The 20,543-nt window shown below is 37.2% G+C and overlaps 1 protein-coding gene and 1 pseudogene across 3 annotated transcripts in view; one reads left to right on the top strand and one right to left on the bottom strand.

Moving 5' to 3' along the window:
* Nucleotides 1-3,923: 3,923 nt before the first annotated feature.
* LOC311304049 (interferon-induced very large GTPase 1-like) overlaps nt 3,924-20,543 on the top strand; it is a 227,048-nt pseudogene continuing 210,428 nt past the window's right edge. Inside the window, exon 1 of the transcript XR_014630273.1 lies at nt 3,924-8,439. The product of XR_014630273.1 is annotated as an interferon-induced very large GTPase 1-like (transcript). The remainder of the gene's footprint in view (nt 8,440-20,543) is intronic.
* The window catches only part of LOC311287069 (GTPase IMAP family member 8-like), a 29,159-nt gene continuing 17,049 nt past the window's right edge, over nt 8,434-20,543 (bottom strand). For both annotated transcript variants that reach the window (XM_084403655.1, XM_084403656.1), the window contains exons 3-6: nt 20,045-20,086; nt 19,121-19,825; nt 17,957-18,631; nt 8,434-11,369 (exon numbers count right to left, since the gene is read on the bottom strand). In XM_084403655.1, the coding sequence (XP_084259781.1) occupies nt 9,358-11,369; nt 17,957-18,631; nt 19,121-19,825; nt 20,045 (3,393 nt within the window). In that variant the 5' untranslated portion in view covers nt 20,046-20,086 and the 3' untranslated portion in view covers nt 8,434-9,357. The remainder of the gene's footprint in view (nt 11,370-17,956; nt 18,632-19,120; nt 19,826-20,044; nt 20,087-20,543) is intronic.

The raw sequence follows: 20,543 nt of genomic DNA, 5'->3' as shown, positions 1-20,543 counted from the left end.
GGAAACAAAGTCTGTGTATATAGACATATTTAAATAATATCCGTGTTCCTTGAAATCATGTGATCTATCAGAAAGTGAACATGTTTGTTTTCTTTTGTAATCATGCACTAATTTACTGTTTTGAGTGTAAACTCTTGCCAGATCCGGGTATGTATTTGCATAAATTTCAGGTATGGATTCATACCTTTGATAATTAGTGTAAGGTTCATGGCCAACTCATCTCTATATAAGATAAACAATATATGATGTGATATGATGTCCACTTTACCATTAATACAGCTGCTGTATTAGAAACATCTGCGAAGCAACGTTAACTCGTTTTTTGGTAATTTTATGCAAAGGTAGTATAATACGAAGTATAATGTGATAAATATACATATGTAAAAAAAAAAATATATATATATGTATATATATATATATATATATATATATATATATATATATATATAATATTCTTGTGCAATCCATTTAAACCTCACAAATACAGGACGAAAAGAAAATTGGACTAATCCTAAAAAATCTGTAAAGAAAAGACAACCAGTGTTTGTATGAACTCTTTAAAGTTGTGAGATTTTAATATGCCTTGCAAATTGACATAGGAGATCGATTTGTAAGGGAAATGTAAGGGTGGATTCCTGCAGTGGTTCAAGCTGCAAGACTGCCGTATGACTAAAGAAACGTTATTAGCAAGATGGTAGAAAACTGTACATTTCTTGTATATTCCACCCACTGCCACTTATACCAACGACGGAAATAAGCGCAGTTACAATAGATTAATATATGGGAGAGCGTTGCTATAGAGAGTGACAATACTGTATTGCAATAGATAGCCCTATTATACTATATATCAAGTCAATACCAAATCAAAACTAGTTAACACATTATTTGTAATTGAAAGGGTTTATTGACAACATGGTTATAGTTATACTTAAAATAGTTACAAAATAGATGTATGATGTAGATGATAATAACTTATACCATTAATTGTACCCAGCATATATGTAATATGTTACTAGAGAGAGAGAGAAGAGAGAGAGAGAGAGAGAGAGAGAGCCCCAAGAAAGAGAGCCAGAGAATAAAAGAGACAGAGCAACAGTTACAATCTTCTTTTATCCTTTCCCTGACCATGTGACTAAAACCCAAATGTGAGACGTTCAAACTGACCAATCAGATAATTACAACTTCCCCCACAGTACTAAATGTGTGACACTTCATCGTCCGGCCTATTGAATTATTATAGTCTTTTAATCTCGTCTTGTAAATAGATGCTCATTTTGACCATCATTTGTATTATTCCACCCTAATTTCATGTATATTTTATGTCTTTTATGAATATTTTTCCAAAACTGCATTGCTGCACTTTGCATGGCTTTGTGTGCGTGTGACTGTGTGTGCCCACGCGCGATGACGCAGATTCAAATGATCCGCTATAGAGAGCCTAAGTCCCGCCCCTCCGCTTCCGGCTCATGGGACCTTATCTCGGAAAAAATATGAATGGAAGTTAATGGCGAGAGACAACTTATCTTTTTATTCCGCCCTGAACTACACATATGATGTTTGTCAATTTAAAAGGTAATTATGAAAGTCAAGAAAGTCGCAGTTTGTCATAAAACAGAAGAGTAACGTTTAGTTTTATCTGAAAATCGCTCAATGAACTACATCTCTCGTCTCCCACTATGTACGTCACAAGATCCGTTGCTCGTATGTGTGTATTCTGGCTCAAAACACTCAGGCATGGCGGCGTTACGTTACGATTATACCGTAAGACTATAGAAAAAATGACAGACGTTAACTTCAGTAAAGTTAGCTTCATTCATTGAGAGCAAAGGTATGACGTCGCATGTGCGCCTTTTGGGTCTGTCTTTGTAATTACGTATTTTCACAGTCTTATACCTCAGCAGTTTTACATCAAGCTGCGACTTTCTTGACTTTAAAATGTATCTTTTAAATTGACAAACATCATATGTGTAAATCAGGGCACAATTCAAACGAGATCAAAATATTTGTTGTCTCTCGCCATAGACTACCATACAATGTTTTTCCGAAATAAGGTCCCATGGTGGTCCACCGGAAGGGGAGGGACTTAGGCTCTCTATTACTTTCCCGTTGCTTAGTCCCGCCCACAACGGTCAGCTGGTCAGATCTGTCGTCAAGTTTGGGTCTGTGTGAAGGGCAAGCGGGAGATTTGAATTCAGAGTCATTTGCGAAGAGCAGGAGAAAGGTTTGCTAAATGGAGCATCAGCCCTGATCTCTCTGAACTGAACTACTGGAAGTGGTTTGTGTGCAGATTTAAGAAAGATCTGGAAAAACACTACAGTAAAACATTTGAGGGGAGTGGTGAGATACCACATGAATGGAGAAAAACAGGAAGCTATTGAGAGTTTACAATATGTGTAATGAAGGAGATAAAGAATGAGACTCTTGTGTCTCCTCTCAGATTCAGATCACAGATAGAAATGAGTTTCTGTGACATTCATCAGTGAGAATCTGAGCTCATCTACACCTCAGAAGATCAGAGCTTCATCAAATACAATTCAGTTCCTCATACATGATCTGAACATATGCCTAAATGATAAAGCTCAAAATGCTTGATGAATATTAGAGTTTATTACTAATCAAAACAGCTTTATCTCTATCATGAACTGAAAAAGATCTGTGATAAGGATATTAATGATAGATTGTTGAAATATTATTGAAGTGCCTGTATAAATGTGTTTGCTAAAGCTCAGTGCTGACGATAAGAGGAAAGTGTGAGGAATAAATCTCATACCTGTTGATCTAATTTATATGATTTAATAGCAAAATCTCTGAGGACTCATCATGAATTGACTGACCTGACTGTGTCATTTTACACTTTTTTAATATGTACTCGTATTGTAAAATTACATTTTTACTTTAGGAATTGAAATGATAAAACTGTAACGATCTATAGCAGATATTCATTCGATGACAGTTTTTCAGTCTTTACTCAAATTCATTACTTAGACATTACTAAAATGTATTTCATAAAAATATTGTTTATTACACAATACTGTGATCAAAATCTCTAATGCTCCATGGTCTTGTTGTAACGGTCACCAGCTGGAGTGCCCATGAGAGCCACCAGAGGGCACTCCACACTAGACTATTATCACTCTCACAAACTACATTTCCCAGAACTCACTGCCGGACTCCTCATCATTGATTGCATTCACCTGTGTCTCATTACCCTGTTAGTCTCAGCCTATTTATACCTTGTACACTCATTCATTCCCTGCGAAGTCTTGTTTTAGTGTCACACTGCAATTCTGAGCATTCTCCTGGTTTTCATGTCTCTTGGTTTTGGATTTCTTGCCCTGTTCCCTGGATTACTCTTTTGCCTCTGACCCCTGCCTGTTTTGTTTGTTTGTGTGTTTGTTTGTTCGGACTGCCTGCCTGTGTATGACCTTGCTTGTTCTTTGGATTACCCCTTAATAAAATCTGCATTTGGATTCTCTACCTTCATGTCTTGGAGCAGTTCGTGACACTTGTACACACACAAAAAATGTTCAACGTCTCTTCAGTGGTTCTTTGGGGTTTAAGGCGTTATAAAGCACCGCTGCCACAAAGAACCCGTTAAACCCCTGTATAATTCTTTAAAGGCTCTCTTAGTCTATTTGGGAAATGATTAAAAAATGACATTAAAATACAGTTAAAAAAAATAAACTGGCAGCACATGGTGTTCATCAATTATCATTAATGCAATAACTGTTAAAGATATACAGGAATGGTCAATGACTGGCAGAAGCATCTTCCAAACAAAAACAGATTGTTGATGACGTTTGAAGCCTTGCTTCGGCCTGACTGGTTCAGAAATCTTGGCGCGACATTTTGACAGATACATAAACCCATGGTTTAAACCCAGGCACTTTCCAGTTTTAGAATAATAATATTGCCACTTCTGCCTATTATGATCAACAAATTGATTTACACACATTTGATAGCCCCATTTATTTCAAGCCAATTACACAGTTTATGTTATACAACCATTATATACCACCAGAAACGACACATTATACTCATATAAATAGATTAGTCTATGTGGAAATAAATGTTTTCTTCACTGTTATTTCTAAACCTTAACTGGTGCAAAATACGGTGTATCACAGATCACATCAGGTCATCTGTAATGTATCTGTTGTTTCACACTCTTTGACCACCAGGTGGTATTGTGAGCAAATGAAGATCGAGAAATGAACATTGAGATATGTGTAATAACCGTTTTACATTTAACTAAACCCAAAAGCATCAATACAACTTTTTTTATAAAAAGGAAACCTACTGCAAGAACATAGTCCATTTAACAAAGCATAAACACAAACCAAAGACTTTCATTGAATGCAAAATCTCAGTAGTTTATATTTAGTACAAAAAAAAAAAAAACAGTCACACAAAGCATAGCAAGTCAATTCAGTTCAACCCTACATCCAAATGATTCACCCCAAATCACAACAACACACAAAAATGTAGATAGAGTTCAAGACAAATCAATGTCCATGGATGATGCATATAAGTATAATAGAGAGAATCTGAATTCCTCATCAAAATCCCATAATGTCCAGTATATCCTCCAGAAAATGGTCAGTCTTCATCCGTATGCTGTATTCAATATCAAAGTTCATGGACAATAAAGGTGATCGTCAGATGATGCGTTGAAGAGATTTGTGTATAAAGGAATTTATTAATATTTTCCGTCTCACGGACCATGATCCTCCAGAACACAAACAAGTCCTTTTTTAAGTTGAGCATAAAACAAATGTTTCTCAACAAGCACAAGGCAGGGCAAGGCTTCAGCTTTTGCATGATACATTCACTCCTTTACCATAACATGATTTATACACAAACATGTTGCCCTCTAGTGCCCTCTAGCGGTGAGGAAGAGAATGTGCCCTATGCTTGTGACTGTTATAGTGTGAACCACTTGGAGCTTCATCTCGCCACCACTTCTTCTTCCTGAAGAACACACGTTTTCTTTAGACACTCTTTGGAGACTGGAAAGCAGGAACAAACGAACCGCTCGGCTCTGAAGCGAAGGGTAAATGTGCATCTGCTTCTGTATTTATACCCAACACCGCGACAAATCTCTATTGGTTATTTTACACTCAAAGGTGATTGGGCTCTCAGGCAGGGTTGGACTTAGCCAATAAGCAGGTAAGCAGCCGTTTAGGGCCCCCGGGAATTAGGGGCCCCTGACAAATACCAAGAAGCCTATCCACATTATTCCTATATGCCCCATAAATGATGGGTGTAACTTCAGTTAAGCTGTAAACAATCAGTGAAAGACAAGCTCTATGGACGTAATAATATGTGACCCGTCACGGAAACCAGGGACACAAGTCGGCAGCACAACTTTCGAGCAAAATGAGAAAGAAGCGATTTTCGTTTTTTGCAGAATCTGTTAGTTGAGATCACGAAGAAGCCTCTCCATGTTTGAGATAGCAGTATTGGTATATTTAAAAGCGTACATTTTGAGTTTGAAATCGGCTTGTTTTTCGGAGATTCTAGCACGCAGTAGGGGCGTGTCATTGTCGGTGTGTATTTCCATACTGAATAAGCCGGCGTGGCTACTTATTATGCAGCGCTCTGGCCGGCTCTATCTGATTTTAAAATTCAATGAAGATGGACGCCAATAACATTACGATGTCCAGCAATCGATTTAAATAGTAGGTTACATGGGGTTTAATTTGTAGTTTAATGAGATGTAGCCTAATACATGTTGTCAGTGCCAATACATAGATCCGCCTATATAATTAACGTGTATATGAATGGTACAGTGGTAGAGCTTTCGCCAGCCGTGTCAGAGGTTGAGAGTTCTGATACAATCTGCCATTGTATGTTGTAGTTTTTTTTTTTTTTTCTCGTGTAGTTTTTTTTCTCTCATCAAATCGATTATGTTCATCAGTGGTTGTATATCAAGCAGGGACACGCAAACGTTTGAATTATTTTGTTATTTCAACAGAATGAATAGAGAGTATCCGCAATGCAACGGATTGAAGCGCGCGTCGAGTGAAGACAATGCAGTGTGTGCGCGAGCCACACGAGTAAACACTGTATCTGCGCCACTGATCGCAGCGGCAAAGAGCACTTTGATCACTTGATTTAAAAACGCATTTCAGCGCTAGTATCTTATTTAAAAAATGAACGAAATGAATGCTCTGCCAGTTAACTGGAGATGTTTTATTTAGAGAATTTGTAGAATTGGTACATTCAGGGGGGAGGGGGAGACGGGGGAGCTTTACAGGGGGTATGACTTATCTAAATGAGATGTAAATGAGCCCTATTGTCATTCCCAGAAGGGTGAGAAATTGCCAATCTTTAAAAGCAGATTTCTACCATTTCAGTTTTTTTGAGTGCCTACCTTCAAATGGCCACAACTTCTCCAAATATTATTAGATTTCCATGTGTTACACATCGTTGGAAAGCTTGAATACTACACTTTCAGAATATGTGAACAACTCAAAATGCCCCAGAACCGACTTGTGTCCCTACTTTCCGTGACTGGTCACATATTTGTATTTTAAACGTGTACAATTACTTATTACTACTCATCCTTCAACTATTGAACATTAAAAGGACATTTAAAGTGTAAAAGCATCAACATCAGACGGTTAAATATCACTGTGGTAATCTGTATTATATAACATAAGTTGCTTTAAAAAATGTTTTACTTCAGCATTTCAACGTGATTTTGACAGATAGTAAACTGTATTTACCTGTGAAAACAAACCTGGAAAGAGACGTGAGGATTTGTGGAGAAAAAAAGAGAGATTCTTCTGCATTCCAGTGAATTATTAATGGCATAGATCGTAAATTAAATGGGCAGAACAGACCACAGAGGAAAAAAGAAAATAATCTTGAGGAAAAGAAAGCAGCGACTGAAAAGAGCTCTTGCCGTAGATATTCTTGTTATATCATGTCACGTTAAAATACCAAGTGTTTCGTTGTTCTCATGTTATTCTTAAATAAAACATTACAGAAAACGGAGAGCTCATTGAGTCAAACTGACGGATCAGCTTTATTTGTAGGGCAACTTTATGATTTGAAATGATTTGTTTCAGTCTTTTTGAATGGAAGTTCCCCAAACCGGAAGTGCCTCCCATAATTCAAAACGCAGTAAACTCAGGAATAAGGTGGATATAAATCATATATTACTTGTTTTCTGTCATATATTAAATGGCCTATCTATCACCATTATCTATCTGTTTGAATGGTCGACCTGACGTCGATCGTGACCGACTGAAAGGAAAGCAGAATTATCTATTAGGGGTTGTGCTTGAATAATTTAATAATTTATACTTACACATCTATTGTGTAAAATTTGACACAACATGTGTTGTCCCTGAGCACACACACAACATGTGTTAAAACTGAAACATATGTTAACTTAGGCCCTGTCCACACGGAGACGCGTTTCGCTGTATACGTATAAATTTTTTATCGTATTGGCGTTTCGTCCACACGGATCCGGCGTTTTGGGAGACTGAAACCGCTATTTTTTGAAACCGGGTCTCAAAGTGGATAAATCTGAAAACGACACCCTTGCGGTTTCGTGTGTACAGCCAATCCGTATATTTTGTGAAACGATGATGTCATCACATCACGTGTCGTCTGTGTCACGAGTAACAGCAACAACAATAAAGGCGGACTTATATGATTGTATTCGTGCTGCAGAAGCTACTAAGCCTACTAGCTTTATTACAGCAAAATCTATTGCTTCTCTGCAACTGTGGTGAGCAAAAAGCGATAATCTTTGTCTTCTTCTTCTTGGTTCGTATACAGCGCGCAAGGTTATGCGCATGCTCAAAGTCTTCTTCTCCGTGTATAGTGTATCTCTGTGGCAGAATTACAGCGCCCCATACTGGTCTGGCATATATACTACACCGTTTTCAGTCGGTTTCAGTGGTTTCGTGTGTACGCAGATATTTCTTAAGACGACGCCGTGTTTACAGAATTTTTTTTTAGAACGAGGAAAAAAAAATATCGGATCGGGAACGCACCGGCTTCGTGTGGACGTGGCCTTATTCAACCACAAAACAACAACAAAAAAAAGTTCAATTCTGTTCTCTTTTACTTTATAATGCAAGTGTTTCTCTTTTTTATCAATCTAAGCAGTAATATGGTTAAATACACGTAGCCTATATGTATAAAACCCATATTTACCATGAAGTCATTTTCCATATCTTATAAACAAAAAAACATTTTCATCTTTTTTTTTTTGTCTTGCTTTGTTATTTTAAGGCTTATTTTGCGCATATATTGCGAGTGGTTTGCGGTGCACAAGTTTGAGGGAGGAGGAGAAGGAGGAAGTGGGAGGGTTATTGTGCTTTGATTCGACGCGTGAAGCGAGTTCAGTCGAGCTTCTCCGGCTTCATCATCATTACGCAAAACACAGACAGGAGCTTCGATCTGGACTGCAACAAGGTCAGACTAGTGTAATATTGTGATGTGTTTTGGGGTCCCGTTAATGTTTAGTTCAACATCAACTTTATTCCGTAGTAATTTATCAGGCGAAATGAATGCAGACGAATGCAGCGAAATGAAACGAAACCGAAACTAAACACAAAATGGGCGATTTTAGGGCGATAATCAAAAGTAGAGAGCAATTTTGTAAACAGACTTTGTTTGGAATGACTAAACAAATAGATTTTTCTAAAAAAAAAACTAAAAAAAAAACGTACAGCAGGACATGTTGAGTGCGACACAGTTTGGTTTAAGCATGCAGTCATAAGCAAGACAGTGAAATGTAAACAAATGTAATATTTATAGTAATATTTGTAGTATTTTTCATAACAAAAAATCATACAAATTATGCAAAAATACTTTTTTCCCTCAGGATAGCAGTGATGTGTGAACTGAATTTGGCAACAATGCATGGGGGGGGGGGGGGGGGTTCAACTATTCGGTTATTGAACTTTAATACATAAAGTAATACATCCTTTCCATTTAGCTTTTGGCCCGCAACAATAGAATAATAACAAACAAATATCCCAGATAGCACACGTACGTCTGGCCGATGTCGGCCCGATGTACGAAGTTCCATCGACACGATGTCGCTCAGAGAGTGTTTGCTAATCGGCAATATAAAAAAAAAAAAAAAAGCTAAAAAATATTCTTAAAATTTGTTGTTTTTGTTTGTATGTTTGAGCTTATATATCTCAATATTAATAACAGTCTGGTTAATTTTGAGTCTTGAACTGTAAACTCTCAAGGGTTGGCTTTCTAAATATATGTTGGTTATGTGTCTATTCAGAATGACTTATGAGCATATTATGAGCGAAAGATTCCGGTAAGACATTTATGTTTATCAGAATATGGATCATTGCTATGCAGTGAAACCAATCATTGAATAACACATGTGTTTATTAGCGTCCAGCTAGTTCCAACGCATGCCACATTTTCAATGGATAACTTCTGTCGTAGCTCTTTTCTTTCTTTTTCTTTCTTGTCTTGTAGCTCTTTTCTTTCTTTTTCTGTCTTGTATTGTTCGATCTCTTCTTGCAGGTATTCATTGATTTGTTCCAGTAATTCATATTGTTTCTGACGTTCATCCAGCATCTCTTTGAGTTCCTCTTTTCTCTCTTTGAAATCATTCAGTTCTTCTGCTTTTTTTCTGGCTTCATCTTCATATTTCTTCATCATGACTTTCATTTTCTCTTCATATTCATTTTTCATTTCATCTCGCTTTTTCTCTTCTCTTTCTTTTTTCTCATTATCTTCTGTTTCTCTCCTTCTTTTCTCTTCTTCTTGCTCTCGTTTAAAAGCAACAAGTTTTCCCTCCCATATAATTTTCTCTTTTTTTCGATTCTCCTCATCTTCTTGCTTTCTTCTCTCCCACTCCTCGTTTCTCTTTCGCTCCAGCTGTTCATAATATATTTCCATATTATGTTTCTTCTCTGAATATTCTTTCTCTTTTTCTTCTCTCTCTCTTCTCTGTTTTTGCCTCTCCTCCTCTATCTTCTCTCTCTCTTCTTCTCTCTCTTTTTCAAATGTCTTTCTCATTTTCTCCAGTTCTTCTTGTTTTCCTCTCAGTTGTTCCTTGTGTCTTTCTTTTCTCTTTCTTTCATCTTCCTCTCGTTCTCTCATCTGTCGTTTCTTTTCATCCTCCCAATCTCTCTGCTGTTGTTTAATTTCCTCTTGAATCTCTTTTCTGTCATTTTTAGCCTCTTTTAATTTTCTTTTCCATCTCTTTCTCTCCTCCTCTTCTTCTTCATTCCTCCTTTTCTCCTCCCGATCTCTCTTTTTAGTTTCTTCTTCTTCTTTCATTCGTAACTCTGATATAATACGCTCTTTCTCATTTTTCATCTTTTCTTGATCTTGTCTGTATTTCTCTTCTTTCTTTCTTTCTTCTTCTTCTTTTTCTCTTTGCTGTTTTTCATACTGTGCTCTTTGATTTTCAATCTCTCTCTTCATGTCTTCTATTGCTTGATGATATTGAGCTTTTTGCTGTTTTTCCTCATCTGATCGTTTCTGGTTTTCAATCTCTCGTTTCTTTTGTTCTGTTTTCTCTTTTTCTTCAAACTCTTTTCTGAGTTTTTCCTCTTTTTCTCTGAATTGATTCTCCATTGTCATTTTATTCTCATCTGCTCTTTGTTTCTCTTCCTCGAGTCTCTTCATCATGATTTGCATGTCCATCTCATATTTGGTTTGTAACTCTTCTCTCTGAGCCTGAATATCTCTCTCTCTCTCTTTCATTATTTCCTCCATTCTCTTTTTAATGGACATCTCTGCCTCCTCAAACATGCTGTTAGTGAAGTATCGACCCTCGTTGGTATTTTTCAGCTCTTCTATCATGTTCAACAGTTGAATCACTTGAGTTTTGTCTTGTTGTTCTCTGTTGTTGAAAGCCAGGAATCTGTTTCCACAATCTTTGATAAGTTTCTTGAGATCAGCAGACTTACTTTCACTCACATAATCCTCTATAGATTCACCCTGAAGATCGTCTCCTCTAGTCAACAGAACGATGCTGAACTGAGCAGCTTTTGGACCAAAGATCTTCTTTATCAGATCTATAGTGTCTGCTTCTTCCTTGGTGAATCTTCCCAAACTCAACACAATGATGAACACATGAGGTCCAGGTGAAGACAGAGAAACACATTTCATTATTTCTTCTGCCACTTGATCATGTGACAGTGTCGTGTCAAAGAGACCTGGAGTATCAACAACAGCTACTGATCGACCTTGAACTTCACCAACACCCTTCTGACAATCTGTCGTCACTGAATCTGATCTTGCTTTACTCACAAACTCGTCTCTTCCCAGAATTGTGTTTCCTGTTGCACTTTTTCCATTTCCTGTCCTTCCGATCAACACAATCCTCAAACAATGCGGATCACCGGCTTCACCTGCTTCACCTGAAAATCATGCAATAATTCATGTATTAATATAGTGCAGGTTTGCAGCTGTTTTTTTAATCCATATCATTTGTTTTAAAACTCATACACTAAACAATGTCACTGATGCTCTTCATTGTGGATTTTCACTATTAGCTTTTAACATCCCAGTTGTCTGGTCTCATGCTCATATTGTTTGTCTACATTAGTGATACAGCATGGGTATTCTGCTGTCCCACTTTATATTAAGTGGCCCTAATACCTGTGAACTTACATGGTAACTACATGTGTACATAGTATTTAACTACAGTATAGTTTTAAGATATAAGTATTACAGTAATATAAGATTACAGTATAAGTTTTTATTTTATAAAGTTGACTGACAAATATGAAACCGGACAATAGCCTATGTAATCCCCCCGAAATCATAAGTTGCCTTATTTCAATGTGCTTTGGCTTTGTCTCTGACTGGTGATTGTTGAAATCTGTCTCACACACAGAGATGCAACACGTGAGTGATTTCAGCCTATCCTAGAATATCTCCAGGATTTGCACAACAGCAAACAATCTCACAGCAATTAACAAAATAAATAAATAACGCAGTCAGCACCGCCGCACATCAAAACTGTGTCATCAAAACTGACTCGTGTCATAAAAAATATATATATTTTGTGACCAAAAATGTGAAAAATACATCTAGCCTAAATGATCGTTCATGACATTCTTTTAACTATAAGCAACCCAATTTGTCTAGATCTGTAATATTATTTCCTTTGTATAATGAGCTTGTCTTTGTTTTAAATTATATTGTATATTTTTGTGTAAGTGTGTTAGTCAGCTTGATTAACATTATTACAATGTATTCCTATTTAGCAAAGATGTTCTTTGCTAATTACAGAAACTCCTCTTGTCTGTGTTTGCGCAACTTGCATCATTAAGCCAGTAGGTGGCGAGAATTGACTGTCTTTATGAGTGAACAATTGAAATTTAATTGAACCGATTAGTCCAAAAACATTGATTAACTCAAGAAAGAAACAAGTTGCTGAAACCAATCTTTAATGCTTATATATAAATTGCAAATTTGCCTCTGGACACAAAAAGATTGCACTGCTGTTTGATTGAAATGTAACCCTTTAAGTGTCACCCCCCTTTTTTTTTTTTGAATAGACATGAAAATTACATTTCGAACTTAAATGGTTGTAATTAAAGAATGCTTTGGAGTATAGACGTAAAATCGGTCTTGTTTTAAAGAAGACATTTGGCAGATTTCTGTAGAAGTGAAATAAATTAAGAAAGGGAAACAGAAAAAAAGTTATAGAAGTTTGAGTTTATGAAAATGTACAATGTAAAAAAATTTATTATTCATATTTTATATAAAATATATATATTTTTTAAAACCTGGGCAACTCTAAAACTGCAAAAAAATAAAAGCCAAAAATCTGAACAAGTTGTGTTTCAAATTTTAGGTTGATATCCCAAAAAATGAGCTTTCAGTAAGATTTTGTTTGGGCGCAGTACCAAACTTTTTCAATAGGTGACAACCAGACTCCATTACTGCCCATATAAGGGCACCTCCATTTCCATATGTGGTTTGAGTGATCTGAACCATTATTTCCACAATTTTCATACAATTTATGAAGTAGACATTCTATTCAGAAGTAATATGGGAAGTTTGGCAGATTGAATATATGAGATATGAATTCAACCTCTAAGAAACATAAAATAACACATATGTGCACTATAGCTCGCACAATTTATTATAATTGATAAATTACGGCTCCTCTGTAATTTATTTTGAAAATCAGTCACCAAATATGAAAACTAGAGATCGTAAGCTTTCAAATGATATATAGTTTGTCAAGATTAGTTTAGGTTTAGTATAGGATATTACTGTTTTAAATATGTAATGGCTTTGGGCCCACCGGTGGGCCGGTGACTGTAACATCTATGCAAAATAACCCTTGAAAGATTTCTCATTTAAGGCCATTCCTGTATGGAATATGTGATTGTGTATTGTCAACATTAAGCAGAAACATTCTGCAGTTCCATTTTGTAGTGTGGATCATTCATTTTAACATTTATCCTCATTCTCATGTTTAAGAATCTGTTATCTGCTTGACTAATAATTTATGCTACTGCCCACTGTCATGCTTTTAAAGCTATTGTTATCCAATTTTGTTGGCCTTCAAACACCTTAAGATGCACATATGTAGGTCCGAGAAATCCAAATTTTCTTGGGGGAGCATGCCCCTGAACCCCCCTAACTACCTCACATTTGAATGCATGTGTCTGTGTGGTAATATTGGCTGGTGTGGCTACGGTGCCAGGGCTGAATTTTTTAACCAGTCTACCCCCTGCATATAGGCCTAAAATATACATTATATTCTGTATTGAATCATGTTATCTTGTTACCCACCCCCAGCCCCTGATGTTTCCGGCTCAGCCCCTGATGTTTTTAAAACCTAGAAACGCCCCTGGCCCATGTTAATGGTAGTGGAAAAAAGCAATGTAAAATATATTTGCTGTTATCACACTAAAGTTCAGTATATTTTGCTAAAGACCTAAATACAGAGTAATGTAGAGAGTTAAAATGTTTTGTTTTTCCTTATAAATGTGATTAATGCATGGTGGCTAATGCAAAGTATGATAATATCAGAAGCGCAAGCTTGCTGTTGAATGGCATGTGCATTGAAATGTGCTGTGGAATAAATGGTCAAGACACGATCTCAAACTCCTCTGAGTCCCCGCTTTCTACCACCACCCACGAACATACATAACACAACGCAGAGCAGCAGCGCCGGTGCTAGAGACCAGTGAGCAGAGAGAGAGAAAGAGGGTTACACTATTATAATCAAATTATCAAATTTACTTGGTTCCGGGTCGATGAATAAATCATTTTTAGTAGTTCTATATATATATATATATACATATATATATATATATATATATATATATATATATATATATATATTAGTGGTGGGCATAGATTAATTTTTTTAATCTAGATTAATTTCACTGTAATCTTGGAATTAATCTAGATTAAAATGGCTCATTTGAATTCTTCCGAAGGCATTCAGAATATGTGTGCTACCCAAATAATGAAATAAAGGGCACGTGCTTCTTAAATACAAAGTGACATTTAAAAGAACTTGTGAAGAAATGCCAGAGATTTTTTTTTATTATTATTAAAACTAACATCATAAAGTATGATTTTTTTGAGTAATGATGGAGCTATAATTGACTCTTCTTATGAGCATATAAAACAAAACAGCTCCTTGGAAAAAATGAAATGTAGCCTAATATTGTAGTAGTTATAAACAAAGGTCTATTTTTAGTTCAGATTAACATTTGAGGGCAGCAATTTTATTCATAATGTCAAAATAAAACCAACATTATGTTACTTGAAAGCATTATAGCCTACTATTCCTGCCAAACTTCCATGGTTGCAGTTAGTGTTACTACAGTAAATCCATGGTGAATGTTGCTGATCTGTGGACACTGGATAGTTCATTCATGGCACAATGTTTCTTCCTGGCTTCCACGCACTGTTTGATCCGTTAATAACGGAGAAATGTGAATGTTTGTCACTAGATCTCGCAGCAATGTTATTACTTCTGTGGCGAATTCAAATGCTTTCTTTTCTGGATCTCTTAGCGCTGTGTAGTAACAGTGTCGCATGATCACGATCGGCTCGCGCTGCTTTGGCTGCTTTGGTCCAAACCAAGGGGCAACATTCTAATCTGAAAAATGAAGCCTACCCGGAAGTGCGAAAAACTGCAATACATTGAAAATCCGCTAGGGGCAGGTCCCAAAAGGGAGCAAATGTCCATAGCCCCCATGTTAAAATGTCCGTTTTCACAGCATAAATTCATGTTTTTACAGGTTGGTCCCATGGACTTTTATTGTATTTTTCGATAGGTTCAGAGTGCCTGACAACTGTGAGGGGGGTGAATTTTTTTCTAACTCGTTAGTTTAGATCGTATTTAGATATAAAATGTATGACAAATAAGGGCGTGGTTAACTTTGATTGACAGCTTGATTGACAGCTGATAACGAGCATAGGCTGCGCCAAGGAGAATGACAACATAAGAAGCGCCATTTTTTAATATACAGTTGAAATATAATACTACTGTTTTTGTATCATGAAATGTAGTTTTTCGGGCGAGAATGTAGTTGTTTAAAGCTCAAATCTGTGGTTTATTTATAAAGATTTATGAAAATGTTATCCAAGTTGTGAGATGCAGGCAATCACCGGGCGCTCGGCGCTTATGTACCCCGCCGGGAACAGCCTTTCCTCGGCTAGTCGTTCTGACGTTTGCCTCTGACTCTGGCGTCTCTGTAGTGGTTAAACATGAGATATAATTCGTCTTGTGTGTATCTAACGGGCGATTATTGGTCTCGTGAATCAATAATTTGTTCCCTGCCCAATCGTTTTGGCTGAGGGCTAAGTGAAGTGAAATTTCATAACTTTATAAGCTATTTAACTTTACTGTTGTATGGTTAGACTAGAGCGCTGACTTTGTACGTTTGACTGAATTGTTTGCTTTATTTGTATAGCTTCTTGTACCTTTTACTTATACTTTTATAATGGCTAATATTGATAAAACTGAAATTTAACAAAAAGAGACTGGGTTGAGTTTTGTCATTTTAAATTTTAATACAACGAAGATGATCTGTAATGTTGTTTACTGCAGTATCTGTTGTTTAGTACAAATGCACATGGGCAGGGTTAGTTTTATATTTCGTTTTGTTATAAATAGGCTAACGTTATAGACCCCTTTTGCGCCGACGTCACAGTTACGTCACGGCGCTAGCTGGAGGCAAAACAAACGGAAAACTGGAGGCGGCCAATACAAACCAGCACAGATTCGGCTACATAATAAGGAGCTTAAATTATTATTTGTATTATTAAATGTCATCTTGTTGTGTTGTTGAGTGCAAGAATCGATGAAAAATGAGTATGCTGTATCTGGAATTTTTATTTCTAGAAAATATTCATATCATTAAAATTGCACCGTAGTGTCACTCTTTACATTGTCGTCTTCTGGGCGCTGGCTAGGCAGAACTGCGGATCGTACCGCACAAGTCTTTACATGACCATTCAGCACATAGTTATAGTCATCTATATATATATATATATATATATATATATATATATATATATATATATATATATATATTTATTTATATATGCCCTCAGTTTCTCTTTACCCTCGGTTTCTCTATCGGGTAGGTGTAGAAGTCAGGCCACTCAACCGGAGGTAACAGTTAGCGTTAACGTTAATCCTGTCAGATCGTCTATTGACTGAGCGTATACGGTCATCTGGTTCCGTCCGTTAAAATTAACTTTTGCAAATAACAATCGCGGTCCTGGACAGTGAGTGACCTTGCACATTAAGACGAAATCGGATTTTCTCCAGTCATTGTTAAAAAACAAGCTAACAAAACTTGCAAACTAGCGTTAGTGAAGCGGCCAGAGAGATCTTTCTGCCTCCAGCTAAGCTCCGCCCACACAAACACGTCACCATGTTTACCAACTGTAAAAGGGTCTATATGCAGTGAATATAATCAATATGCGTTGCCTGAACCACATTTGTGTGGCTATAATGTTTAAGATTTCTTTAAATGAAAACGAAAAGAGGCAGTGTGGTGTTTTATAACTTATTTCGTTTTATTGTTGCCTAAAATATACATACAGAGATAACCGGAGTAGCAGAGCGAGCTGAGTGACTCGCGTTGTTCCATTTGCAGAATAACCGGACTCGCGTCCTTTACCCATATATGGATTGGCCAGAAGGTGGGCGGGGTTAGGATTTCCCAAGATTTTCCAAGATGGCGCCGCCCATACCCCCCATAAACGGCTTCAAAACCGTTCTTCAGAAAGTCTATGGGTGACGTCACAGACGCTTTGTCCATATTTTTTACAGTCTATGGTCCAAACTGATAAACAACGGTCCATCAACCACACAATAACGAGCAGCTTCGTTCCGCTTGCATTACGTTTGCCATTTGATGTCGGACAATGTTGTGGTACCGCCAGCGTCTCTTACATTATGAGCGCGCTTGCCACGTGCAACGCGCCTACATTTAAAATAATGAAATTTTGGTCGGCAGGAAAAATGATCCAACGAACCGTTCGGTTTGAAAATGCGTACCAAACACCGAACCGAATTCGGCAGGTACATCCGCGCTAAAATATCAAGGTGAAAGTCATCATAGCTTGCATAGTATAGACCCAGCTCCCAACCCAACTTTGAGAATAGATTAACGACAATATTTTTTTTATCGCCCGATAAGAGTCGCACGTTAACGCCGATAACGGCCCACCACTAATATATATATTTACTGTATGTGTGTGTGTGTGTGTGTGTCTTTTTATTATCTATACTGTATGTGTTTAAATAACATATAATATACATGTGTTTATGTAACAGTTTTAATATGGTTAAATAATAAATGCTTGAAAATGTGCAAACTTTTAAGCAGTATATACATTTTCTGTTTAATCTCGTCTGTCATCATAGGTGGATTGTTGCCTACAGTATAGATGTAGTAGAAAAGTAAAAAAAAAATTGTGTTCAGAATTTTGTACAAAAAAATCCACTCACCCTCTGACTGAATCTTCTCTTCTAACTCTTTTATTTTTTCCTCCATCTCACTCAGTTTCTCCTCCAGTTCATGTCTGGCTCTTTTCTCTTGGGCTTTCACATACATCTGAAGTGAATATGGTTTAGTCTTCATGTTCTCAATATAACCCAGTAGTTCTGGGATCTGTCTTGAGTTTCCATGCTCCTTTAACCCCATCAGTCTGTACTGACCTCCACAGAGACTGATTAACCTCTGAGAGTCTGTGCTGGATTTGACAAACTCTGTCACCGGTCCTTCAACACTGAGATCTGTTATGAAAAGCACCATGAAGTGCTCTCTGGAGTCAAATATTTTCTGGATCTTCTCTATTTTTGCTCTGTTTTCTTCAGACAGTGGACCAACAGGAACTATGAGGAGGAAAACATGAACTCCAGGATCACAGAGAGACACACAGCGGAGAGTCTGACGCATCACTTCCTCCTCTGAGAGCTGAACGAGAGCTGGAAGCTCCACCAGACTGATCAGACGCCCATGAATCCTCTCCTCTCTCTTCACACACTCTTCAGTGATTGCTCTCTCACGTGAAGGATTTCTTTTTTTCCCTCGTAACATTTTGGACACAGAGACTATAGGTGATCCATCACTTCCACACAGCACCAGGTTCAGTTTCTGTTTTCCAGAGACATTTGCTGATACTGAAATACAAATGAAGAGACATTAGAAAACAATGTTTACACTCATTTCATATCATTGCATTTCTAATTTTATATCTGCCTGCGTCTTTAATACAATACAAGTGTAATGTTTAGGGTCTTTCTCATTGACCTGTTTTTTTAATACATTTTTGCTTTATTTCTTTTTTCGGTCCATGTTTGGTCCAAAGTGTTAACTGTTTCTCAATTAATTCTTGTATTCTAGTTCCTTGTCAGGTTCTTTTAAGTTCTGAGTTTGAGTTTAATAAATATAAGCCTACACTCATATTTACCTTCTGTGAAACAGTACTAGTAACTTTCCTAGATACAATCAATAAGTTGAAAGTCCTCCCAGACAAGTTTGTGTGTTAAGATATTTTTGGAAGCTTAGTAAATACTGGCAGTATTTTTAAATAGCTGCAATTGTAGTTCATGATCATAATCTCAGAAGCACAATTTTGAAAACAAAAACAAACCAAATCTTTGAACTACCTTCACCATCACTTTTCTCTTTCTGTCTCTCTTCGGGTTTTCCGTCATCTCTGTGGGAAGAACTCTCCTGATATTCTTCCTCCGAGCTGCTCTGCTCTTCATCCACTGATGTTCCTTTAACATCTTCATATATCTCACATGTGAGATATTCTTCCAGGTTTTCCTTGAGTTTCTTATCTATCATGTTGAATATCACCGAACGCCATTCTGTTTTACTTTCATCAAGCTGCAGATGCCCTTCTCCACACTCCTTTATTAACTGTTGGACCACATTATTCATGACCACAGAACTTAACTTTGATCCTATTGTCTCTTTATCAGTTGTGAGCACTATAGTGCGTTTAACCGCTTCTTTGCTGAATTCTTTCAGGACAGTTTTCACTCTGTATCTGTCCTCTTCAGTGAAGTCATTGTGCTGCAGAACGAGGATGAAGACATGAGGTCCTGGATCAGACAGATTCACACACTCTCTCACTGTCTGTGTGATGTGACGGAGTGACAGATGTGGCTGGAGCAGCTGAGGACTGTTGATGACGTCCACACATCTGTCCGTCAATGTTCTTCCGACTCTCTGGCTGCGCTGCTGGAGCTTCCTTTTAACTGGAGGAGCTTCAATGTCAAACACATCTGTCCCTAAGATTAAGTTTCCCACTCTGTTGTTTTCTGACACACTCTTCCCCAGAAGGACAATCCTGAGATCATACACTGAAACACACACACACACACACACACACACACACACACACACACACACACACACACACACACACACACACACACAATGTTGTCAAATGGCAGTTGTAAAATCCTCTTTGTATAATAGTGAATTAAAAAAAATCAACAGTTTGAGTGCTTCATTTATATTCCATTTATATGTCTCAAGTTGTACAATAATATAAATACTGTCTTTTTTTTTGGACTTACTGTTGGGACGATCCCACCTTGGACTTTAGCTTCTCTTGATTTCTATAAAAAACAAACAAAAAAAGCCAAAGGTCAATTCATAAACTACAAAAGTAACAATGTGAAAAGTGACAACATCTGTGGCACGTTGTATTTCTACTATGGCAACGTCGCTGTCTACATGCTTGCAACATTGTAACAACGTAGAATTGTAAGACGCGACAGGGCTGTAGCAACGTTGCTGCATGAAATTTAGCAACTGAGAGATGACGTTATGACAATCATAGATTTTTTGTTAGATATAGATATCCCCCATTTAGTATATTGGGCCCTATCTAACACCCGGTGCAATGCAGCGCGACGCAAGTGTTTTTTGCTTGTTTCAGCCCGATGCAGTTTTCATTTTCACGTCCTGCGCCAAGTTGTTTAAATAGCAAATGCATTTGCGCCCATGGGCTGCTGGTCTGAGAACGAGGTGTGTTCAGGCGCATTGTTGGCGCGTTGCTATTTTGAGGCAACA

The sequence above is a fragment of the Rutilus rutilus genome, assembly GCF_951802725.1.
Source record: "Rutilus rutilus genome assembly, chromosome: 1".
In the NCBI taxonomy this organism is placed as follows: Eukaryota; Metazoa; Chordata; class Actinopteri; order Cypriniformes; family Leuciscidae; genus Rutilus; species Rutilus rutilus.
The sequence above is the reverse complement of the archived record's forward strand: the minus strand, read 5'-3'. Positions and strand labels throughout refer to the sequence as shown.